The sequence below is a fragment of the Zalophus californianus genome, chromosome 10 (assembly GCF_009762305.2).
Source record: "Zalophus californianus isolate mZalCal1 chromosome 10, mZalCal1.pri.v2, whole genome shotgun sequence".
Lineage (NCBI taxonomy): Eukaryota > Metazoa > Chordata > Mammalia > Carnivora > Otariidae > Zalophus > Zalophus californianus.
In genome coordinates this window covers 15854680-15881991 of record NC_045604.1, presented here as the reverse complement: position 1 = coordinate 15881991, position 27312 = coordinate 15854680, and the positions used below count along the sequence as shown (strand labels likewise).

The 27312-nt window shown below is 36.7% G+C and overlaps 1 protein-coding gene across 1 annotated transcript in view; it reads right to left on the bottom strand.

Moving 5' to 3' along the window:
- The window catches only part of USH2A (usherin), a 717806-nt gene that overhangs the window by 351202 nt on the left and 339292 nt on the right, over positions 1–27312 (bottom strand). The window contains exons 32-34 of the mRNA XM_027612135.2: positions 9789–9948; positions 8237–8408; positions 2449–2596 (exon numbers count right to left, since the gene is read on the bottom strand). Coding sequence (XP_027467936.2) covers positions 2449–2596; positions 8237–8408; positions 9789–9948 — 480 coding nt within the window. The remainder of the gene's footprint in view (positions 1–2448; positions 2597–8236; positions 8409–9788; positions 9949–27312) is intronic.

The following is a 27312-nucleotide window of genomic DNA, read 5'->3' as shown; positions in this document are numbered from 1 at the left end:
TTTTTGCAGGGTATGAGGAAGCTCTTGAAGTTATCTGGGTGAGAAATATCAGTGACCTTCCTTAGAGGAGTGGAGTTGAGGGTCATGTGGTAAGACAAGTCAGGAGTGAGCCAGGGTTGAAGTCAAGAATGCCACCCAGGTTTCTGGCTCATGTGACTGGGTTGTGCTAATCAGGAAGAGGAGGAACACAGGAGAAAAGGCAGGTAGAGGGGCAGAGAACATGTGGAGAAATCAACTTGGATATGTTGAATGTAAAGGGTAATAAAAATCCAGGCAGAGGTTTCCTGATCTCGGGGTCCTGGGATCAAGCCCCGAGTTGGGTTCCCTGCTCAGCAAGGAGTCTGCTTCTTCCTCCCCCTCTGCTCCTCTCTGGCTTGTGCTCTAACTCTCTCTCTCAAAGAAGTAAATAAAATCTTAAAAAAAAAAAAAAAAAAAAGAGGCCCACATTTAGTTCTGAGGAATGAGTTAGATTTCCACAGGAAAGACGGAAAGAAAATAGGGGTTGTCAATGCCAATTTTATAATCAAGAGAACTGGGGCTCATGGAATTTAGTCCATCTCCCAAAGTAACACACTACTACACAGCAGAGATAATATTTGTCTCTAGGCCAATTTGACTCCATACACACAGTCTTGCAACCCTACAGTAAGCCATAAGTAATTCTAGAAAGGAACATATGTTACAAGGCTCTGTAAATGCAGATTGAGTCATAAGTTGGGAGTGACCTGAATACTAGACTAAAGAATTTGGATTTTATTCTTTAGGTTTTCAAGGGGAAGTATGGGGGCTTTAAAAACAAATAGAGGAACAAGGTGTTTTCCAACAATCAGATTTTCCCTCTCCAGATGATAGACAATAAAAATCAAACACTGGAAAATTTGGGGCAAGTGAAGAGAGAAGTAGGTGGCGTGAAAGTTGCTATTTTCTTTTTAAATGAACACTATTACTTTTTAAATGTCTAACCATTGCCCCAAAATAAAAATTTTGAAAATTCTGATGTGATTAAACACAAGACTTTAGAACACAATGAAAGTGTTTACACAAATCTCCAAAACCTCTCAAATTCTTTTTGGTTCAATGAATACATTTTAAAACTGCTTGTAAATGCACAAAACATAGTATGCAAATATTCCCTGAAATGTAGAAAGTATTTCTCTGGTCCACCTAGGATTCTGAGTACAGTTGCTGTTCCAGGTGCCAAGACCAATGGTATGAAGGAAAATGTTCTACGATGCAAATCACGTAATGGCATTTAACAGCAATCCAATTGGAATAAATCACTAACATTTGCATTGCCACCTATGGGCTAGATACATTTGTGGAGCACGAAGTATGGCAAGATTTTTTGACTGTTTCATATAAGTATCAAATAGAGATCCATTTATTTTTTTATTAGGAAATTTATAACAGTACAGGAATCACTTCAATAGCAGAGATAATCACTCACTCTAATTATTTGAACTCTCTCCATTACCTCAAATATATCTAATGCATTTGCCAAAAGTTTAATTAAAATGAGATGACTGGAATAATTAATATCATAGTAAACATAAGACAAACTAATAAAATTCAATTTCTTTCTTCCATTCTTTTTGGCTATGCTAAAGGAGGCCATCTCGATTTTCAGTAACAAACTACTTAAAACAATTTCTAGGATATTAAAAGTCTTGATGTTTGTCTTAACGGGAACAAAATTTGATGTTACATAAGTTTCCATCAGTGTGGAACAATGACAGTATGTTGTGTGAAACTTAAAGATATTTCCAATAAATGAATAAAGTAATTTCTACCTCCAAGTTATTGCAAATTCTTTATAATAAGATTTTATTTTAGCCAACTTGAACTGGCTTACGTAATTCTCTAAACTGTGCAAAGATGTATATGTCACTTAGAAATATACACGATCAACTTGAAGTTAAACAAGTATAAATACATATATATTTAACATATGCACTGTTTAAAAACTGCATGCTGACATATTTGCATATAATATATTAAAATACAGAGTTCCAAGTGGTCTCTTCTAAGATAAACTTATTCAACCAAAAGCATTTTGAAATACATGATGTGCATGGACTTTCTCTCTCTCTCTACCTCTCAGAGAATGAACTCAAGACTGTCAGAAACAGAAAGTCACTGAAAATATAATGTCACTGTCACAATGGCACTTTGGGAATCCTCATCTGTTCTCTCCACCTCTCCTGGAACGTATTGAACAATGAGATGCAGTACACAAGAACTATCAAAAGGGAGCACTTTTGAGCCACCAAAATTGTGTGTTAGCCTAAAAACTACAATCTCCCAACTGCAGACAATGATACTATCTCAGGTATTTTATGTGCTAAAATGATCATTAAAAATTAAGCACCACATATAAGCTGCCATTTAGAATATTAATTTACCTTTGCTAATCATCTTTTTAACTTGAGGCTAAAAGAGTTCACTTACCATTTGGATATTCAGGCTCTGTCCAGGAGATGTGAAAGGAGTGAGGTGAATAAGAGTGTGCTTTGGGGGTTGGCACACCTTCGGGTGCCTGCTCATCAGTTAGGGCCTCACTGGCCTCGCTCACAGTGCACCCACCCCCTGTGCAAGCCTGAGGGGAAATGCAAAAACCACATTTCACTCTGGGTCACAAAAGTTTTCTGGGTCCAAAGCCTTGGAAACAGAGAATTCATAACAAGAGTTCCAGATACTTTGAAACACAGTTTTCTTGATCCACAACCCCCCCCCGCCCCACCACACCAAATAAATTTGTTTCAGTGCTGAGGTCTGACATTTAATTAGTTTGCTTTTCAGGACACGAGACAGCCAGCTCTGATAATTAGAAAATAACCCAAAACGTATGCATATATGAATTATAAGTACATCCTATGTTAGAGCCTAGCGATAGGGCATCTATTGCCTGGATGAATAACCTTGATGAAATCAGCCTTGTACAAAGTTTCCTAGAAGGAATTAAGTGTGCGCATGCACAGACACACACGTGTGTGTGCACACTACATGAGGGTAACACTAGAGACTGAAATTACTTCAGGATAAAAACGAGTGATTTGGAGTAAAATAAAAGATCTACAGCAAATATAATTGCCTTTATTGCGATAGTGTAACCAATATGTTTAGAGTACAACATAATGTGAAATTGAATAAAATAGTATTTCTCATGTATCAGCAACAAAGCAGTTGTTGAGTGACTGTTTAATAGCTTAAAGGGTCAAATCACTTACTTATGTGCCAGAGGAAATGGGCTCATTACACGGCCAGCACACTTAAAGTGATCACAGAATCTTCCCATTCCCTAATTAGGTATTAACTAATGCCATAAATGAAAACATGGATGTTAAAGATACCTGGGAGGGCCCTGGATGGCTCAGTTGGTTAAGTGTCTAACTCTTGATTTCAGCTAAAGTCATGATCTCAGGGTCGCCGGATCGAGCCCCATGTCAGGCTTTGGGCTCAACAGGGAGTCTGCTTGTCCCTCTTCCTCTGCTCCTCCCCCTGATCACGTGCATGTGTACTCTCTCTCTCCCTCCCTCACTCTCAAATAAATAAATCTTAAAAAAAAAAACAACCTGGAAACTTCTGTGTGTACTCTTATAATTCTACAAGTAATTCCAAAATAAATGTTTAAGTGTATTAGGAAAATATCTTTGCTACCTAACTTATTGGATAAATATTTTTCCAGGAAGCAGAGACAGACACACAGGGCTTTTCCAGACTCTATTTGCTAGCAAATATTAGCAATCATATCTTTATATAACATAGATATTTGAAAACTACACTTAAGCTTTTGTTCAGTATCAATTTAGGTTCCAGTTGTAATTTACACAAATTTAAAAATATTTCAAAAAGCCCTAAAATTTACTGAAAACCAATTAAGAAAATGAAGCAAAATCATAGGACAATGTAAAAAGCAGATAGGCATTTAGTCCATTTTCAGGGAATGTAGATATTGCTAGCATAAAAAATTAAAACATCTTTTTATTTCTTTGGGCCTGTCCCTTGCTTTTCAACTCGATATTAAGGGAACAACCTTTTGATAATCAACACAGTTGAATTTTTTTCCCTATAAATAAGAGACAGTTGACTTATTTTTAAAGATATTTTCTTAAGTTGCTGTATACTATTGAACAAGTTGTCTCAAATTATTTATTACAAGTATAAATATTAAATGGTCAGTAGACATGGAGCTCAATCTCACTTTCCCTTGCAAGAATACAACAGTAGCCTATATCTTCAGGATAATTTCTCATCAGTGTAGGCAAGTTTCTGATGGGTTAAACTGGGGCTTGGGCATGAAATTGCATTAAGATTGGGACCTAATTAACCTCTGTGGTTCCCTCTAATTCTCCGCTGCAGCGTGTGCATATATATGGAAGAGATAAACTATCCTCTTCCTGAGAACAGAATCTCTGCAAATAAAGAGGAATCAATTGAGCTTGTGGCCAAACCATGACTCAAAGCTCTAGGACATGTCATTGTTAGCCCAAGAAATAACATTAAAATAGAAAAATTAAAAAAAAGACATTTCAAACATACTAAAAGTCCACTAGAAAATATGGCAGGAAAAGAGGCCAAGTGGGACAGCCAAATTATCAAAGGAAAATGATGGAAAGAGCACTCTTTTTAGTCCTCAGAGAGATAAAACTACTTGCAGTTCCTAGATTTTTTTTCCTTAGGAGGGGAAAAATGTTGGAGCATCTTCCTGTTAAACCCATAACACACTGGGACTTAATTCAGATCGTCTACTTGTCACTATTACTTTTTTATGTCCTAAGAATTGACCCCAGCTACCTCTCCCCAAAGAAATATTATAAGACATGTAATTATATATATTTAAAAATAAAGAGTGAATTGAAATTACTTTGTTTTGAGAATTTTAGGATGCCTTTTGGGGTAAGTAAAGACATCCTCTGGTTTGGAAGGATTGATCTTTGGGCTATGGGCTATGTCATCTAAGAACCATAAACTCATAATTTGACAAAGGAGCTTTCTAAGAATCCAAGGAGTTTATGAGAGAATTTTTCTTGAAAATAAAACAGAATTTATAAAGAGGCTACTGAAATAACAGAATTACCTGCAAAATATTTTTTTCCGCATTCTTTTTGCATGCATTTAGAGGTGCTAAGTGAGCAGTTCCTAAATAAGGAAAAAAATGCTCTTAAAGTTGCTTCCGATTTGTCGAATCTAACTGATATTATCTAAATGAAATCACACCAATCAGTATCTTGTTTGACCTACCAGCACTGGAGGCCCCTGCGTGCAATGCAACTGAATGCTGATTAAAATTCTGGTTCGGAAAAACTAAATAAATTAGCAGGATTAATTAAAGATGCTTTTATGAAATAGGAAGGTCTTTGAAAGCCCCTGAGCCTTTACAATAAGGCATTTCAACCCATCTCCTATAGCTTTTCTCAGTTACAGCCATTTTTGTTAAGTGGCAAAGTCATAGTACCACCCTGAAATGTCCAGTAACTTCTGATCAAATAGGGGATTGAATTTTGGTAAAGGAAATGAGTAATTAATACATGTGTATCAATTATTTTGAAATGATGACTATTAGGAACATCCAAAACTAGCATTCTCTTTTTCAATAGTTTGTTTTCAGGTAAGTAGGCTCTGAGGATATTAAGAATGCAGCATACCTTAAAGTATGAAGAAAAGGAACAAGGCCATGTTATATATAAATGATCCTTTGAAAAATTAAGCTCATCATTTCCAAGAATCTTTCCAGTAAAGATATTTAACACTTAACATTCATCAAGAGGCAAATGTCTAGCTGTAATATGAAAATTATCAAGCTGTACATATCTTGCTACTAGTTTGTATTACTAGCTTCTTTATTTAATTGCTGACTTATTATCTTTATTCAGAACTACCACACTCCACAATACCATTTGTTGAGTGTAGTAACATGTTATGCTGTCTCTTCCAGTAGAAAAAGTATATGCTTAGATCCACACAGTCCCCAATTCTGACATCTTACAACAAATCATTTAATTCATATCAGAAGTCTCAGATTCTTCATGAAATACATATACTTAGTGTTCATTCATTTATCCATTCATTCAAGAATTGTTTGCTGAGCTTCCAGTTTCTACCAGACACTGTGCTTGACTCAGCAGATAGAATTTTGAAAGATGCTGTTTCTACCCTTCAGGAGTGTATAATCAAGTTAACAGGAAAAATTAAATGAAGCCACTTGAAGTAACATACTGTCTCTGAGTCTAGAGTAAATCACAGTGGCTTGAATCCTCATGTATCGTCTTCTATTCTTAAGGGCTTGGTCATCTGTATGTTTTATTTTCCAGAACTTTCAACATGCTAAGACTATCTATAAAGACAACTGCACTTGGCTGAGAACGTAATCTCCATCTACTAATCTAATGACCTTGAAAGCCAGTTATTATGTGGAAACTGAAATATACAGTAACCCTTCAATTAACCAAGATGAACTTAAAATGTTCTGGTTCACTTATTTTACTGGTTATAGAGTTAGGTAAAAAACTTAATTGACTACTTCCTGAAATATATTAGTGTATTTTCTCCACTACCATATACAGAGAAATAAAAAATAATGTGAACAAATTTATTTTCCTAACAAGAGTTAGGGCAGGGACTTCCACATCTTTATGACGTTCTGCATCAACATTACTCAATGGCTGACAGATCTTATTTGATTCCATAGAATATTGTTTGGGATCACAGAATGATTTAGTGTCACGGAATTTTAGGGCTCAAAGAGACATTAAAAATCATTTAGTTCAAAGCCCTGACTTTAGGCTTAGAGAACATAAAAATCAGTGCAATTAAGTGAATTTGCCTTTGGTTACACAGTTGGTAGCAAAATCTGAATTGAAATGCAGGCAAGCAGCCTCCCAATCTAGTGGTATTCATTTTTCAAGATATTACAGATGTATAAAACATAGGAGACTGGAGTGGATTTATACTGATTGCACAGCATATCCTAAAAATTACCTGGGGAGTAGAACTTTGTTTCATGACATTTGCCTCCTGATAAAAACTAAGAGCACAACAATTTCTGTTTAATTTTGGTTTCTTCTAAGCAATAGAGTCTTTTCTGGATTTTGATATTACCACTGTTTTGAAAATAGTGTGGATTTCTGTATTAGTTTTTGAAAATCAAGGTAATAACTTTCTTACATCTTGAGTGCTACAACTAAGTAATCAAAGATGCTGCTTCATAAGCCCATCTGCGTGCTGAACACCTAGGCACATAGAGTCAATTCTGAATAGGATTTTTAACATTGTCTGATTGCCCTTGTTTTGGGATGTCAGGTCAGACAGTAAGCAATAGTTGAATGTAGTTTATTTTCTCATGGTATAATATTTAGAGCATTCAAGAGCATGTTAAGTAAAATGAATGCATACACAGTGTCTACATAAATGTAAATTTATTCATAATCAAGAGCAGAATATTTTCTATGGCATTTATCAAAGCAAATATCCTTATATAGGTATTACTATAAAATGAAGAGTGTGTTTAAAGCAAATAGGGACAATCTCATGTTTATATTCAGTTATTTTCAGATGTGCTATTAAACTTAAAAAAGATTATATTTCATCAAAAAACAAAAGGAACCACTGAGTATAAATTCCACAGTAATATCAAGGTCTTTTAAAAGACCTTTGTATAAAAGTGCTATTTTGCATTAAAAAATGCTATTGTCTGTCTAAAGACCTCTAAAGTATGTTGATTCCAGGGTTTTTATTAAGTGACTGTTCTTTTGAGATAGAAGTGTAATGTAAACCAGAGTATAATAACAATCCAGAATATTTAGGGATCACTTAAACCATCATTTTAAAATATAAGACCTAAATTCTCATATCGTACATTGTTTTCCAAATGAAAACAAGCTCCATAGGGAAATAACCTTATTAATTCAGGCATTTTAGAAAAAGCCCTTACCAATTATGACATTCTGGAAATAACAAAGAAGAAATAATTTCTGATAATCCCAAATTAGATTGGGGAAAAATCTAATGACTCAGATTATTATGCCATCATTCTGTGTAATACAAAATAAATATGTAGATATTAGATTACATTCCCATTTACAGTGTGAAGTATGTTTTCAGTCTCAACAGCAATACAGAAATTTTGGGTTTGGGTTTTTTTTTTTTTTTTAAGTGAACAAGAGAGAGAAGATGGGACAAAGGAAGAGAGAAGCAGCAAGAGAAGGGAAGAGAAAGTGGTAGACTAAAATGAACTTACTCCCAGCTTGATGAGATATTTATTACCAGGGGACAAGTATTGTAGCAGGTGATCCTGAAAAAGTTCTGTGCTGTTATAGATGACATCCCAAATTGTAAAATCATGTGTGTGATTTGAAATATATAATATATAGCGCTCCAGAATCCCATTTACATTTCTTGGTTGTTTCCACCTGGGAATGGAAAAATATAGCATGACTATCCATCATTCATTCAAGTCAAACCTGAAATGTGCAAGATTTTTAAAGGACGCATATGAACTTGGATTTATGCCACTCAAAACACACACACACACACACACACACACACACACACACACACACACACACTGAAATCTTAAAAAAAAAAAAACCCAAGTAGTTATTAAATGTCTCTTCTGAATGGTCTAAAGAAAATATGGCATAGTGCCTACTTTCTAGTTACTTATAATTTTAACTAGCCAATAATATAAAAAATGTGTGAGTATTTAATTTTGAACTTAAGCGATAGAACAAAAATTGAGAGAAATAGAACATTTGAGAATTTATGCGAAATGGGAGAGAGAGAGAGAGAGAGAGAGAGAAATAACATAATTGTCTTGAAAAAATGCAGCCATCTAATGCCAAATTAACATGCAACTCTAGAATACAGAGAAGCTGAGGACTGAAGTGCACTGAAGTGCGAAGTAGTCAAATCAAACCTCATGGATAAGGTGAGACACTACCTAGACACAGAAGACTGTCTACTTGATGGATTGGATATGGTAGGCAGAAGGAAAAGTAGAGGATATTCCACATACACCTTACAATGTGTGAGTGAACATGAGCCGGACAAATCGTAAAATAGAAACAGGTAAACTGAGAAATACTTAGAGTAGTGGGAAATCTTTTGGCGTAAGTAATGCGGGCTCAGGTTAGGGCAGCACTGAAAGCCAACAGGACACCTCAGACCTGGAACAATGGGGTATGGATCATAATGTTTCCCAGCTTGAACAAATACCCTAATTTACTCAGCCCAAACTCTTTTCCAGATGGGAAAACTGAGACCAACAGAGATGAATGTAAACAAGTATTCATTGGTGGCAGGAGAGGTTTGTTAAATTTCAATTCAGTAATGACAGTATACCTTGTACTTCAGAGTTTAGGAAATGGGTCAGAATCCATTCATACCAAAAATAATCTGAACATGCCTATACGTGAAAGTTCCTTTCTGACTTCAACTGCAGGGTTGTAGTGTATACTCAAAAAGAAAATAAATATTTAGACTAATTCCAACTCATCACGGATAACGCCTCCCCTGTAGAAAGCCCAAGGCAGTCCTGCAAGTGGTCAGTTTCCATTTATTGAAGTTTGCACAGAATCTGTGTCCGTATGTAGCTCAGCCTGATTGCGTGGAGACGAAATGGAAATTAAGTTGGCAGGTGATAATCAAAGGTTCCCAGAACCACTGAACTAATCACTTCTATGCATTTCATCACAATAAAATTAGTTTTATGTCACAAGCCCTTCCCTTGATTGAGCTCACTGGGATTCTTGCATAAACCAATGTGGGACAGAGACAACATTTCTACTTACTGTACATAGATAGTTCTAGAATCCAGGACGGTCAGAAGTGGGGAATCCACACGCTCTGGTGGAAGCTGTGCTGTGTACAGTATGACCAGGGAACTGTTTGTACATCCCACATGTGTGCAGGCACCAAGTACAAACTGGTGGGGTGTAAATACTGCTAAATCTAGAGGGTGGAGGAAAAAGAATTTGTATACCATTATATTTTTTATTCAGGTGATCCGACTCCTCTACATTCCCACTTCTTAGAACTGTTAAAGTAAAGCTTAAAACAAGAATCAATAGCCCTAAAAATCAATAGCAATAAGATATAGGCTGTTTTATCCTTTAAATATACTACGGTTATTTTTAAATAGATAAGTGTCAGTCAAATTCTTGCTTTAACTTTTTCATTTTAACAATTTGACCATCCTCTTGAATGTATACGACCAGATAAGTCATTTTCTGAGTTTAGAGTTCCTTCAACCACTCTGCTAAAATATAAATGAGACATTTAAATGATTTCTAAAGCATATTTGAAGACAAGGGGAGTTGTTTTTGAAATGCAAATACATAACTTGCAACAATGACTTTGTGCTTGTAATTCCTTTTGCCTAACTCCTTTTTCCTGTCCACCTGACCAACTATTATTTGACCTTCACCTTGTCTCAGTATCTAGCACAGTGCCTGGCACATTGTAGGTTCTGAATATATGTTTGAATAAATGAATAAAGAACTAATGAATGAGATGATCAAGACACAGTTGAGCTGGGGATGAACAGTGACTGAGAGAGTGGGATAGTGCCCCGGCCAGTAATGATCTCTCCCTGCCGTGAACCTCCCTAGTACTTTCTTCCTGTTGGCCTTTCTAATGGATAATCATTTTCCCTTGCATTAGAATAAACCAATCTGTAATTTACTAATTCAATTCCGAAATGCCCCGAGTACTTCAGTTATAAAGGTACTCAACAATTATTTTATTGGTGAATCTAACCGAAGTGCAGTCAACTTTACCAAGATTTAAATATCATTCATAATTTTATACTACTAGAAGAAATTTCTATTTTCTGGAATATTTTTGAAATAAGTTAGTCACAATTTAAGTTACACATATTTTTCAATCTCATTAACCTTGAACCATTACAATTCTACATTTAAAAGACTAATGAGATACAACCTAATTTAGGGAAATAGATTTTGTATTACACTGATAGCAAAAGTAAACTAGAAAAGAACACTTTGATTTTCATGCAAAGTACAGTGAGTTGGTTAAACGTGTAGATCATCCAAAAAGAGGCAAAAATAATAATTTTACACTAAATATAGTTACTCTAGACCAAAAGAGTGGTCATCAAGAAGAGACTCATAATGCTTTGGATTCAACCTTGTTCTTGTTATAATTTTCTCTCACTGCTATTCAGTGGTACTGGCTGAGGTGGGCACCCTCCAGCAATGTGGTCAGAAGACATGTTACAAGGACACTTTGAAGCTGGGGGTGAAGGGGTACAGCACTGGTTTCACCCGGGACTGCTAGAGACATGACAGGAACAGCTTCACCATGTCTGTGCAAGTCAGACAGAACTGGCGGACCTTCATTTGGACCAATAAGTTCTATGAAACTTACTAAGTTAAAAATCATGGGAACAGTGGTCTCATATGCTACAATGAGTGTAAACTACTATTTACTCTTTCATGAAAGGACAGTTCCCACTAGCAGGTCCAATTCTGGCCCAAATTACAATGTATTAACATGCTAACACATTATCTGCTGTTCCCCTGTTCTCTTCACTTTCTCCTTCTGATCCCCAGGAACTTGGTGGCGAGGCAGCTTCTCATCTCTACCATCTGTCTGAATTCCTTGCATTCCTGAGGCAGGGGAAGCTAGGGATTTTTGTCTCTAAGTCTGGTTTCAGGAGCAAAATCATGGAGGACACAGAACCCAGAATAAAGCAGGAATCCCTAATGGGTAAGTCAGTGCAATTAGGAGAAAGCTGTAGTACTTGAACATCAGAGTACATCTAAGTTTTCTGAAAGAACATGCCCCTGCCGAAATTGTATTCCACGTGGTCAATTCCAAGTGACTTTGGCATATTTTGCATGAGCCTCTCTCTTGGCCGTTTCAGATCGTCTTGGTCAGCTGCAAATGAGACTGGATGATACAATGTTCTTTGGCAAACAGACTCTGTGATGGGGCAGTTTTTCTTGCTTCCTTACATTCTAGCTTTTTGAGGTAGGGGTTTGGCTACCCAGTTTGTAGGCGGTGAGCAAGTCATACCATCTAAATGTGGCCTGATGATTGCTTGTCTGTGTTTGCTGGGACAGACTTACACATCTAAAAATCAGTTAAGTCTTAGTTACCCTAGTTAATCCTCAGTTACCGTTACCATCCTCAGGCTGGTGAGGTCAGACTGCATCATCATGATATCATCACCTTACAGTATCTCCTTACTACAGAATGCCCCACTCCCTTTCCCAATATACTTCCATACTTTGAAAGTGACCTTGATCACCTAACTCGTAAACTCACCAGGAATATCTGTCTCAGATGCCTAATAGCCTCCCGTAGCAATTAGTTCCAGGGTTACCACTGATATCTGGTTTTTACTGTGGCAAAATCTCCTCCTTCAGGGATTGGGACACTGGCATTTTTATGCCAGCTGGAGAATGGGAGACACCAGGATGAAGAAGTAAGTATGTGTGGGAGGGTCGTGTTACTTACAAGGCCCAGTATGACTGATGAGCCGGGACTGAAATACCAAATCCTGTCAGGTCCTGCATTCATAGTTAGGGTTTACCCCCAGACCACCTAAGGTGCTATGGGTGAGGAAGATAGGAGACAGCATGGCTTTAACTAAAACGTCCAACAGGGTTTAAGGATGTTAGTGGTGTATAATCGAAAAGGGCTACAGAAAACATAGAACAGAGCAAGAAGAATCAGGAGTTCTGGGTAATTTTAAAAGGCAAGAGTCAGTGGAGTCTTTGGCAGGAAAGTGACGTATTGAGCAAAGACTTGGAAAGGGTGAGAGTAAATCTGGGATTCTATGGAGAGAGCCATTCCAAGAGAGGTGGCAGAGCTAAGGCTTGGAAGGAGGAACACGCCGGGCACGGGTATAGCAAGGAGGCCAGTGCGGCTGGAGCTGAGTGAATAAGGCAGAAAGAACTAAGAGATGACATCAGAGATTTAATGAGGGACTGGATCACATGAGCCCTGTAGGTCTTTGCACAGATTTGGGGTTTTAGTCTGAGATCCTCTTAGGAAGACCCTAGAGGATTTTGAACGGAACTGTTGCATGATCAGATGGATTTCATGACTATCACCCCAGCTGCTGGGTGGAACATAGACTATAGTGAGCAAGAGCATAAGCATAAATCTCACTTACAAGGCTACTGTAGTAATCAAGTAAGTGGAGGCTTTTCATAAGTGAGAAATGGTCGGATTCTGGATATGTTTTTTTTTTCCCCCCCGGCTTTACTGAGGTATTAACATATAACATAGATAAGATTAAGAGGTACATTGTGATGATTTGATACCCATATACATTGTAAAATGATTACTACAATAAGGTTAGCTAACATTTCTATACCCTTCATATAATTACCTTTGTGTGTGTGTGTGTGTGTGTGTGTGTGTGTGTGTGGTGATAACATTCAGGATTTACTCTCTTAATGACTTTCATGTATAAACACAGTATTGTTACCTATGTTTACCATGCTATAGCTTAGATCACCAGAACTTATTCATCTTAGAGCTGGAAGTGTGTTCTCTTTGACTGACACCTCCCTATTCCTCTCCCCAAGGAGCGGTCCTCTGGCCTCAATCCCTTGGCAACCACGATGCTGCTCTAGTTCTATGAGTTAGGCATTCTTATTACACATATAAGTGAAAATATGTAGTATTTGTCTTTTTCTGTCTGACTTATTTCACCTAGCATAAAGCCCTCAAGGTCTATCCATATTGTCTCAAAGGGCAGGAATTCCTCTTTACAGGGCCGAATATCATTCCTGTATGTGTGTGTGTGTGTTTGTGTGTGTGATGTGTATCTGTATCTATAAGCTTATTTTATGTTTAAATTCAACATATAAGTGAGATAATATAGTATTTGTCTTTCTCTCTTTGATTTATTTTACTTAGCATAATATCCTCAAGGTCCATCCATGTTGTTGCAAGTGACAAGATTTCCTTATTTTATAATCTTCCATTGTGTATATACCACATTTTCCCTATCCTTCATCCATCAGTGAATACTTAAGTTGTTTCCAAATCTTGGCTATTATATATAATATTGCAATGAACACGAGGTTACATATATCTTTTTGAGTTAGTGTTTTCATTTTCTTTGAGTAAATACCCAGAAGTGCAATTGCTGGGTCATATTTTAGTTCTAGTTTTAATTTTTTGAGGATCCTCAATGCTGTTTTCCATAGTGGCTGCATTCAATTTACATTCCTACCTACAGCATACAGGGGCTCCTTTTTCTCCATCTCTTACCAACACTTGTTATTTTTTGTCTTCTTGATGATAGCCATTCTAACAGATGTGAGGTGATATCTCATTGCAAATCCTTTTGATTTGCATTTTCCTGATGATCAGTCATGTTGAGCATATTTTCATGTATGTATTAGCCATCTATATGTCTCTGTTTGAAAAATACCTACTCAGATCTTCTGTCCATTTTTTAAAAGGACTGGCTTTTTTTTATTTGTCTGTTTGTTTTGTTATTGTATGAGTTCTCTATACAATTTGGATATTAGCTCCTTATCAGACATATGATTTGCAAGTACTTTCTCCCATTCAGTAGGTTGCATTTTCAATTTGATTTTTTTTTTTTTTTTCTGTGCAGCTTTTTAGTTTGACATAGTTTCGCTTGTTCATTTTTGCTTTTGCTGCCTTTGCTTTTGGTGTCAGATCCAAAAAATCATCACCAAGACCTATATCTTGGAGCTTATTACCTATGATTTCTTCTAGGAGTTTTGTGGTTTCAGGTCTTACATTCAAGTCTTGAGTGCACTGAGTTAATTTTTGTGAATGGTGTAAGATGGTGGTCCAGCTTCATTCTTTTGCACGTGGCTATCCAGTTTTCCCAACACCATGCATTGAAGACACTGTCCTCTTCCATTGTATATTCTGGGCTCCTTTGTTGTAAATTAGTTGACCATATATGCATGATTTATTTCTGGGCTCCCTATTCTGTTCCATTGATATTGTCTCTGTTTTTATGCCAATAACATACTGTTTTGAATACCATTGCTTTGTAATATATTTTGAAATCAAGTAGGATGATGGCTCCATACAGGGAGTCAGCCTAAGATTCAGCCTAGTGCTGAACAGGCCAGCTCTGGGGTAGTGAAGTTAGGTGTTCACTTTACTCTCGTTCTCCCATGGGGAGAGTCTTGGTCTGTACTGAACTGCTTGGGTTTGGGGTAGGGATAAATGCAGGTAATGTGAATTGATCTTTCCTACTCTCCTTAAATGCATTTTTTCTTATTTCTGTGCTTTATCCAAGTGCTATAATCCCTTATTTGGAAACCTTGGCTCTTGTGAAGGTAATTTTACATGTGAATAGTTGTTCAAATTAATGGTTCTGGGCAGGGGTCTGGGGTTGGGGGATTGGTGGAAGGAACCAAGAAGGCCTTGTGCTGCCATTTTGCTGAAATCACTCCAAAAGGATCTCTGGATATGTTTTAAAGGCAAAACTATAGGACTCCTCAGTACACTGTAGGTAGTGTATGAGAGAGAGAGAGGAATCAAAGCTGACGCCAAGGTTTTTGGTCTAAGCAAAGGCAAGAATGAACTATTAATTTGGTTAAAAAAGATCACAGAAAAAGACAAGTTTTGAAGGGGAAGATAAAGAATTCATATTTTAGACATGGCAAGTTTGAGATATTAATTAGATAAACACATGGAATTGTCAATTAGGCAATTTGAATATAAATTTGTAATCTCAAGAAAAAGTTTTGGCCTGATATATAATTTGAGATGTCATCATCATATATATTATATTTAAAGTGGATGGAACACTACTAGAGCAAGTGTAGATAGAAAAGAGAAAAGGTAAAAGGATTCAAATCTTTTGGTATCTTTTTCTTTTTCTGGGAGTAAAGCAGAAATCAACTAACACAAAACAAAACAAAACAAAACAAAGAAAGAACAACCAGTAATGTACGAGAAAAACAAGAGGATTATAGATAGTATCTGGAAGTCAAATAAATCAAATGTTTTAAAGGTGGTAGGTCAAATAAGATGACTACAGAGTGACCATTGTTTAACAATATGGCAGTCATTGGTATTTGTGCAATAAAGTTTCAATGAAGTTATGGGTGTCAAAGCCTGACTCAAGTGAGTTTGTGAGAGAGAGAGAGAGAAGAATCAGAGATAGTGAATATAAACAACTTTTTCAAGAAATTTTGTTGTAAAGTAGAAAAATGAGACAATAGAGAGAAGGTAAGTAGCACCCAGGGATTTAAAAAAGATAATTTAAATGAGATAAAAATTGTGTTGTATGTTGATGGAAATGACCCAACAGAGAGGGCAAAATTAGTAATGATGAAAGAGGAGAGAATTATTGGAGTTTTGCCTTGATTACATGAAAGAATGGAATCTAGTATGAATGAGGAGGATTTAGACTTAGAAGGAACAAGGACAGATAATTTTTAGTTATAGGAGAGAAGGCAGACAACGTGGGTATGAATGCTAGCTGGTGGATAGATGGCCATGGGAGTGTATGGGATTTATCTTACAACTGCTTCAATTTTCTCAGTGAAGAAAGAAGCAAGATCATTAGTGAAGAGTGATCTTCCGATTCCCCAGAATAATACACTACTTTGGGCCCTCTATTTCTTTTAGAATGAAATCTAATAATGGTCAATGAAATACAAGCTGACTTAACACCTGCCTACTTCTTCTCATTCCTTCCATACACTAGATGTATTTTTGTTCCTTTAACTCTACAATGTCACACCTCCAGGCCTTTGCAGGTACTATTCCTTCTAGCTATAATCTATTTTCTCCTTCTATACTTGGCTGAATTTTTTTCATTCTTCAGGTTCATCCTCCTCTGGGTATTCTCTCTTGATAATCCAACAGTGTGGCTACCACCATCCTCAGATACTCTCTGTCATATTGCCTTGTTTAGTTACTTATTATAATTACCAAAACATGTCAGAAATTGCTGTTATTTATTTCTTGCCTTTATATCCCTCCCAGGGGGGTGTAAACACCTTGAGTGGAGACAGATATATATATTTTTCTATCATGTACTCTACAATATCTTCAGGACTGATATGATGTCTACTTAGCATAGTTTTATTCGTTGAGTGAATGAATGGACAAGACAGGTGGGAGACCTCTATGGCCCTTAGCCAGACCGCGAACTTTTTCTCAGAAATAGAATAACAGCTAAAAATCTCCAAGAATTTAATTGTTAGGTCAATGAAGGGTCTGTAATTATGAGATGAAAGAGAGTCACTATTGAAAAAAAACATAAGAAAAAGGCAAACTTGTGCTTGCCTGAATGCCAAAGAGTAATTTTCCAACATGAATGCTTCATAAGAAACAGGGATAGAGATACACCAAAATGTCAACAGCATTTTTCTCAGAGTGAGGGCATAAAGAAAATTTAAATCTTACTTATTGTTTAGTTACATATATTTTTCAAATTCTATGATATGCATGTATATACATGTATAGATGGAGAGAAGACAGCCATAACTTACCAATATCAGTTCATTATTTAAGAAAATGTAGACCTAGTTGACACACACCCTCTTATACCTCCTATGTCATACTTCTCCTTTCCTCAATGACTTCAGCATTGGCTCAGTTTTCTTTTCAATTATAATTCCTTTTTGGCAACTCCAACATCCTCAATAATGACTCATCTCTGAATCTGGCTTCACTTTAACTTCCTCAAATGTAATGTCCTTCACCTCTACTTCATTTATTCGACATTCAGCACAGTTATACCCACTACTTGATCATCTTTGGAGCTGTTTCCAAGATTCTTAATCTAAAATCTGCCCTCTCCGACCACAAACTGATAGCCTTTCACCTCTTCCTCTTGTCACATCAATGCAATCACTCCTTTGTCACCACACAGTGTCTATCTCTTAGCACCTTCTCATTTTCAAACTATTTGCAACATTTGCATTTTCCTTGATATGATCTTTGATCCCTCCTTTCAGAGCCATGCTCTCCACTCCCTAGAGTTTTTCACCTCACCAACCTACTTCAATATATGCTCTCCCAATTCCTAGCTCTGGATAAATCTCACCATCTCATTTCTCTAATGCTTCCCATACCTCTGAGATGTGAATGAGAAATATTGCTGAACATATTGAAAGAGTCTAGTAGAATTTTAGGTTTTCCAAATTCAAGGGCACCCTTGGCACTCCTCAGTAATAACTGTCTTGTTCCCTTATTTCTTTCTTCATTGTATTGATCTTTTCTTTTCCTCCTCCCATGTTTTGGTCGGTTCTCTAGATGAACTGAGTGGGGTCTCAAATTGGATCCCTTAAGTATAGCTCTGTCCTCTGAACTCCCACAATGTTTGATATCAGTGCCCCAGGGGCTGAGATCAATATGGCTGTCATAGTAACCTATTTTATTTCCTTCCGCCCTCTCCCTGCCCCCTCCCCATTTTTCCCTCATTTAAATTCTCATCTAAATTTCCCTCAATTAAATTATAAATCTAGAGTTTATCTATAAAATAGGTACTACCTATAAAACGGAATGTGGCTGGTTGTTTAGGGAGCAGAAAGAGCAAGAGAAACTTCCCGAACAGAGTCATTGAGGGGAACAGATACTACTCAGGGTTCAGATATAACGTTGGGAAAACCAACAAGTGCATATTCCCTTGCCTCCACCGCCTTAGATTTCCCAGAATGTTGGAATAATGGTAGAAGACATGTACCAACTCTTGGGAGGAGGGGCCCTTACTCCTGTTTCCAAGATAGAGTCCCAGGGAGGTGACAGATCTCAGCTAAAGAAATGACCTTGGTGTATGTAGGCAGGCAGGACCAGGAAAACAGTGCAAGGATTTAGTTTCCCAAGTGTGATACGGAAGCAATGAAGGGGTATCCTGGATCTGAGTGAGATACCTCAATAGTGATCCTTTTGCAAAGAGAAGGAAAGTGCACTCCAAATTGCCACACTCCAAATATAACACTCTGGAAGCTTTCACACCATCAGGGGACAGGAGGGGGAACCCTGAGAATGACCGTGATTCTCTTACTACAAAATTTTATGGGAGGGAAGTCAGTTATCAAGTGTAGCCATAGAAGTAAAGATATAAACAGTTACATAGAAATAGAGATACAGGTAGAGGTCTTATCGACAGATTTATAAATGCTCCATGCTCACTGGTACCTCATTTATGCTTATGATGGCCAAGATTTTTCAAGCCTATGCAGAAGTAAAAATTTTTCCAATCATTTTCCTTAAGATAATTCACATACACACACAGACACAAACTTGGTGGGCCACGTTTCTAGTTTGAGAAATCTGATTTGTTCAGTGTGCCTTTGCTACAATAGGAATTGAGGATTTCCTTTTGATTCTGAGAATTTAAAAACCTATGAACTCAATAGTGCAAAGAAAGCCAGACTGATTAAATAGCTTTTTTGACTTCCAAGTCATTTTTATGCCTATACTGCCCACCCCGAAGTGGATTATTCTCAATGTATTTCCATAAGGAGATGAAGTGTCACCAGTGTCCTTTGAATAATGAGGCATGAAAAAAAGGGGATAGTATCTAACATGATACATGGGAGAGGAAGCTGCACAGGTGGCCTGACTGGGAAATCCTTGATGAAACAAGAGGAGATGTGAGCAAAAAGGGAAAAAATTATGGTAAGAAAAGGGGAGGCAGCATCAGGTGGGGGGAAAAAAGAGTAGTATGTGTCTGAAAAGGAACCAACAGAATGACACCAGAGTCAGTTTTAGAAAGTGAAAAAGAGGGTTACCCGGTAGGCAGGACTAAGGCATTCTTTGGGAATGAGCATAAACAACAAAGCCACCAATTCACAATGTAAAGCAAAGAGGACCATCATGATAACTCTCTCTTCCCTGCCTAACTGCAACTGATTTGATAATCCGTCTCTACAGAAGTGATTAGGCCCTTCAAGGGCAATGTAATGGATCAATGGATTCAAACAACTGCAGGTATGTACACAAATCTGAGTCGGGGCAATGGAGGGTGGGGGAACCCTGAAAACATAAGGCCACTGTTTGTCAGAGCCCCTTAGCAACAACATCTTGTTTTCCATTTGCTTGATTGCATCATTTGCATAAGATCAAACACGGAGAGTTGTAGACAGGGAAAAACAGATCACTCTAATATGCATTAGAAATGGATCCACAGGCATCATCCTGAGACGTGTTACACGGAAATGCATCCCAGCACATGGAAACCTCACCGATTACTGTCAAGCAAAGTATAATTTACAATACCGGCCATGAATTATATGCTATTTTACGATTGATTTCATGCTGTTGTTCAGAGAATTTCATTGATCTCAATTTACAAAATGAACCAATAAGTAGGCAATGATTTTCTTTTAACTCCTGGTGTAAACTGAGGAATTTATACCTTATTGGTTTCTCCCATTAGAAAATTAAAACGCAGTTGTTGCTTCTTGAGTTCTAATGTATGTTATCTAGTTGCTTTTCTGACAATCTCTCAGTATCATTTTGTAAATGAAAAATACAGCTTCTTCCTGATTTTCTTTTCTCCTGTCTATGCATCCTTCCCACAAATCATCACCAGGATGTTTAAAAATGCTGGAACAGTCTAGGTAACTCCTGACCACATCTCCTGTCATTTGGTATTCCAACTTGAGAACCACTGCTAGGTTATGGTTCAGTGAGAACACGTCTTAGCCGGCAGACCTGAGAGGTGGTGTGTTTTCCATAGATGCCTGGAAAGCAATGAGCTATGCCACAATGCACGTGGAATGTCAGGTTGCATTCATTTCTGCCACTGTGTAGCCCTTGCTTCACGATTGCTTGCTCAGCCTTTTGATTCCAGAAAATCAGATTCTGACCTTATAATTAATAAAAACGGAGGCTTTCTTTAGCCTGAACATCATTGCTCTTTTGCTCTTCATAGAAGCCGAAACTTGCAACATGCTTCTCTTGGGCCAGGTGAGCAATGAACCACCACTAACATCCCATCCTGTGCTTTCAAATTAATTTGCAAGACTGGAATCACTTAGATACAACCGCACCCAAATAACATTACTCAACAAATTTTCTACTTGTGGTTATAAATCCACAGCTCTCCCTTTCATCAAACCTTGTCCAAAATTTGTATTAGACATGGAGCATCTCCTGACTCTCCTTCATGTGTGCACTTTATGTACCCTATGTAGCTGCCTTCTTAACAAATCTCCCTCATGAGCATCCTCATATGAGTCATAAGTATTCATGGTGTTGTAAGTTCTTTGAGAACAAGGATGCACATTCTTATAGACATCCCCTATGACTTCTAGTACTTGGGACCCTCCTGATGGTTGAATAGTAAAAACTTCATTGTGATAAGAAAACCGGTGGTAAGAAAAAAACCCTGTCCCTCCATCAAGATAGCAGCATGCAGTAGGGGAGCCCAGCCTGCTGGGAGTTGTCAGTCACTAGTTTGGGGAAAAAAAAAAAAAAAAGGAACCATTACTGTCAGTTGTGATAATGAGGGAAGATGCTTCCTCATTTTCCTCTTTTCTTCTTTGGCTGGTTAGAACAAAAGGCTTCCATGCAAACCTCCTTAGGCTGACAGCATTCTGATCCAGCTGTCTTCCAGTCTGGTTTTCTGAGCGTCTCTAATACCTGATTTGTAATGCAGTATAGTATATTGAGCCCAAGGTTGTTTTTCTTGGTTACTTTTATAATACAACCCTAGAGCAGTGCTCTGTCTCCTCTCTCTCTCTCTTTCTGTGTGTGTCTCTCTCTGTCTCTCCTTCTCTTTCTCCCCTTACACACACACACACACACACACACACTAACTTCCCACCCACTCCTCTACCTTGCCTCTGGAAAAGAAGAGATATAGAATTAGGGAGTCAGTTATAGGCTTCCAATTTTCATAAATGCTTTCCACTCACAAACCAAAGAGGAGAGAATTGATCTAAATTTCCAGGAATATTATCTAAAGAAATTTGAGTCATATAACTTACCTAAATATTTCTTGCAAAACTGGGGGATTTCCTCCCAGACTTAGGTGAACATTTGTTACTCTCATATTCTTTAATAATCTTAGGAATCAGTTAATATATTGCAAGACAATATTCTACTCATATGACCTACTCTTAAACAACAGAGGTTAATGAGACATAATGAGAATCATAAAAGTGTCCAGCTATCTGTAGCATGAAAAGAATAAATTTATGAACCCACGCTCCCCAAAAATATGATATTGAAGGTAAGATGTTGTTAATTCAGTAACAACAATGACTAAACACTGACTACATACTGTTTGGCAGGCCCTGTTAAATATGTTTTATAATCTCTCATTTATTTTAAGTCTCAAAATAACTGTGAAACAAGTACTGTTATTCCCAATGTACAGAGAACAAAATTCCAGCTCAAAGAGATCAGCTGTGTAAGACCCTGTATGAGGATCAGAAGCCACCTGAGTTCACTCCGAAAGCAGTGCAGGATTTAGGTTGGAGGTGCCCATAGCCAGACCATTATTTCACAAAGGGGACTCCACCCAGTTCACACCCAGCACTACTAGCGTAGTAAAGGTTTGCCTAAGAATGGTTTTCACTGAAGACCCATCATCAATTCTTAAATATTAATTTAATGCTTTTCTAACTTACCCCTGTACTGGACACTGTGTGTGATATAAGAGAAGTAATCAGTATGAGAGAAGTGATATTGTGATAAAACTGTTTACTTCTTGGATATTTGCTCTAATCATTACAGAGGCTGGGAGAGGATCACCTGTTTAATTCATCATAAAATGCCCTTGCAATTTAATTTGGAATGATATGCTGAGAAAATTGTTCCTGCATATAAGAAGAAAATGTGTAAAATGAACACAATGGATTCTCAGAACTTAAATTATAATGTTAGGGTATAAATAAATATCCTATTAAAATTATGCTTTTACATCAACCTGTGAAAATGCAATGCATCATAAGCAACCACTGTGTTTATAGAAGCTAGAGAAGCCTTCAGTGTCACAGCTAGAAGCATTTTGACCCAATATAAGACTTACTGAATTGTCTACCCTTGAGCCATTTCCATAAAATGATAGGCTTTTCTCTTTTAAAACAGTAATTTTCAAAGAAAGATCTGTTGACATTCCTCCAGGAAAAACACTTGGATTATAAGTGTTGACACTATGATATGTGTCTAACTTTTTATTTCTGAAATAATATTTTACTGATGATTTTAAATAAAGTAATATGTCTGTGATGGTTAATTTTATGTATCAACCTGGCTGGGCTATGGTGTCCATTTGCTTGGACAAACACTAGTCTAGATGTTGCTGTGACCTCATCTTGAGTGTAACCTATGTAGATTTCTCTGGGTATGTCTGACAGAGTGTGTGGCCAGTCTACTTTGCATGAGAACTGGAAACCAGCATTCCTGGCACAAGGAGCAAGTTTGGCAGTCATGGAAGGAAGGAACAATTTGGGTGTACTCTTGATTCAGATATATCTGTGAATTTCAGGACAACTCATGAGATGGCCTGCCAGAAGCCTGTTTGTGTTATAAGCTGGGTAAGATTTGGGAACATTTGCTTCTGATGCTCAGAGATGATGGTGTTTATCCAGAGCAAGGCCATGGATATGAGTTACTGTGACACTTGGACAACTGGTGTCAGGCTTGATCCTAAGTGCATGTGAGAAAACCCACATGATTCCCCAGAAATGCATGAGGATTAGTTTGCAGAAGGCAGAGATCATCTACTAGCAGGTAAGAGTGATGAGCAAGTAAAATATGAGTGTTAGAGCTAATGAGACTTATTATATATTCAGATATATGAGATCTGGGAAAATATGACATAAATATATTTATGTCCATTCTTCCATCCATCCATCCATCCATCCATCTATCCATCCATCCATCATTCTTTAATCTATATCCACTTCAGGGTATAATCAATGGCTGCTCACTGCATCAAACCTTATACTTGGGGACTCTGCATGTTTCTCTTCTCTTTTTTTAAGATTTTATTAATTTGAGAGAGCAAGAGAGTGTGGGGGCAGGAGGAGGAGCAGACAGAGAGGGACAAGCAGACTCCACACTGAGCACAGAGCCAGATGTGGGGCTCCATCCCATGACCCTGAGATCATGACCTGAGCCAAAATCAAGTCTGACACTTAACCGACTGAGCCACCCACTTGCCCCATGACTCTGTATGTTTCTTAGATGGACATGGACTTCTTTAAGGCATGGGTTCAGGAGAGGAAAGTGAAAATTGGTATACTTTACAGGTGATAGAGACAGGGAAACTGGATCTATTTTGTCTTTTTATATAACCCGAAACCAACAATTTCTCCATTTCCTTTCAAAGACTGTTCAAAACAAATAAAAACCAAACAAAAACTGAAAAAAAAAAAAACAAAAGAAACTAGAGTAAGATATAGTCATTGACCTTGAGGAGAGAAAATAACAAAACTTCATTTGAGTAGTGAGATAGACAGACGGATAGACAGATAGGTACATACGTTAACCATATTTTACACAAGTTAGTAAATATAATGATACAGATGCAAGACAATATATTGGAATTCAGAACTCCCTGGCTCTACCTAACACAGCAGAAGTACACATGAATGCTACATTTAGATGTAAATCATTTAGAACAATGCCTAATAGAGAATAGTGTTATGTGTTTGTTAATTAAAAATAATGTTAGGGCCACCTGCGTGGCTCAGTCAGTTGAACGTTTGACTCTTGGTTTCAGCTCAGGTCATGATTTCAGGGTCCTGAGATTGAGCCCCACAGGCTACCCTTTCATCAGAGCGTCTGCTTCCCCACTCTCTTTCCCTGCCCCTCCTCCTGCTCATGCACTCTTTCTCTACAATAAATGAATAAATCTTAAAAAAATTATGTTAATAAACATGATTATGTCCTTATTTATATAATGATTTGCAGTCTCCCAATTTTTTAACGAAACTAGTTTTTTTTTTTTTAGATTTGGGAGTAACTATATGTAGGCACATGGTAAAAAATTAAGCTAGTAGAGTACAAAAGAGTACAAAATGAAAAGCAAACATTTTCCTCACATTTCCAACTCTTTAAAATTGCCAACACTGGGATAAGGGGCTCTCACACAACATGAAATGGTTATCATGGGTTTCACCGATAAAATGGGGAGTAGCTGCATCTTAGTTTGATTAATAACCATATAATCAATTTCCTTTTTTTTTTTTATATGGTTGCTAATGTATAAAGCTAAGACCCATGACAAAAGCAGGCAGGCAAAAACCTTAAATACTACTGGATGACAATATAGAGAAAGGAAAAAAAAGAGAAAGAAGAGAAGAAATCACCAAAGACCTGGGTTTCAGTATAGAGTCTTGGTTAGTGTAAACATGACTGAGTCACTGAAGTTTCAGGCCCCGTTTCTTCATCTCATTAAAAGGAATTTGTATCATGTGTAACATCTCTCCCTGTAATTGTTGTGAAGATAAAATAAGATAAATAGCTGTAAAAACATAAAGAAGAGTTTATCACACAGGTGAGAGACAACAATTTTAAACCATTATCAAAAAGAACAGAGCCTGATTCTTTATATTTTGATGTTATTCCTATTAATTAACGCTCATAAATACTGGGAATGATATACTTTTAAAATGTTTACCATGAAATTCTGTAAAACCCAGGATATATTTTTTTAGTTAGGATATATATTTTTAGCTAAGTCCAAAACATATACTCAATTTCTTATGAAAGAAAGCATATATATTTGATTTAATATATGCAAATATAGTTTTTTTGTCATTTCTTTATTTATTCACTCACAAGTATTTGCTGAGCATCCGCTATGTGCATCTACTATGTGATTTATATGTGATACAGCAGATAACAAGATGCATACAAGATATTTTCTTTTGAACTACACATTGCTCTGGGGTATGTTTTTCAAATTTCAGAGATCCTGTGTTTTATCTGGTAAAGATATTTATGAGGTACTAATGATTCTAAACCACTTCAATTTCTATAGCTTTAATAAGTCATAATATAAAATGGTAAATGGTTTGAGAAGAATTTATGAAGAAATAAAGTTTCACTGATTAACAACAAATTATAATGACAATATTTGTACCAAAATACTTATAAACACAAAATTGAAAATAATTAACATTAATGTTTTACTATTAGCCCCCCAAATGCTCACATTTCCAGGCTCTTCACTTTTTATCATATTTCACAGTAAATCACATATACAAATAAGTCATGAAGGAATTGATAAAACACAAACTTAGGTATTTGTTTACTTATGTTACTATACCCATCAGATAGAGAGAAATTCATATATACCCCTTTAATTTGTCTTAGAGCAAACATCTCTCTGTCTCTTTGAATTTGGTGAATAGCCTCACTGTCACTGAAATTATAAAAACTTTTATTAGACCTTTCATAGTAGTAATTTTATAAGATTTTTATTTCCTTAATTATACTCTGAAATGCTCCTTAAATACTTTTATTAATGTTTGCTTAATGTAATTATTTATGAGCTAATTTTATTTAGGCACATATTTTAAAGTAGTATATTTCTTTACAGTGATAGAGTTGACTATAGCTCTCATTAAAACAAAATAATTTCAAAAATGGAAGACAGACTTTCATTTATAAAATTTTTTTCAGTGGAAGAATTCTATAGATGTTGAATTTTAGAAATGTCTACTCAAAAGTTTGTTGGAGTTCAGGTTATACTAAAGGTATATAGCGTTATGTAAAATATTTATTTGATTTATATTTTAAAAACCAAGCTTAACTTGATAGCAGTGATTCAGCTGAGGGGGAAAATCTTTTAAAATTATCTATATAGTCTTTTCAACACCCAGAGTTCCAACCTAATAGAATTTATGACCTGCATCCTCTTGATTTTTGCATAATAGAACTACAGAAGTGGCAGAAAGTGACTTTCTAATCTCCCTCCATGAAATAGATATTCAAATACTTGCATATTTGTTAGCACATCCCTAGGAGTTGCTGGACTTGTATACATTTCCACAACACAGTGGGAAAAAAATACAGAGGTCAATTCAACAATATCATCTTTGCAAAATAGCCTTTAAAAGTTGGGATATAGAAGACAAACTTTCCTAAACTCTATTGGATTTTTTTTTTCTCAAAACTCTTTTTTCTCCCGTTCGAGGTTCGAATGCAACTGGGAAATATAGTAAACACAGGGATGAGATTTTTAGTCAAGCAAGCAGGATGCCTTTATCTAAGTCTTAAGTCATTCACTAACTCCTCTGAAGTTTTCCATCCAGAGTAAAACAAGAACTTTATTTTGAAAATATGTGCCAGTCTTTTGCTTGTGATTATATGGAATTTAATTACATAACTATTTGGCATGTTTAAAATGGCTGATCGACT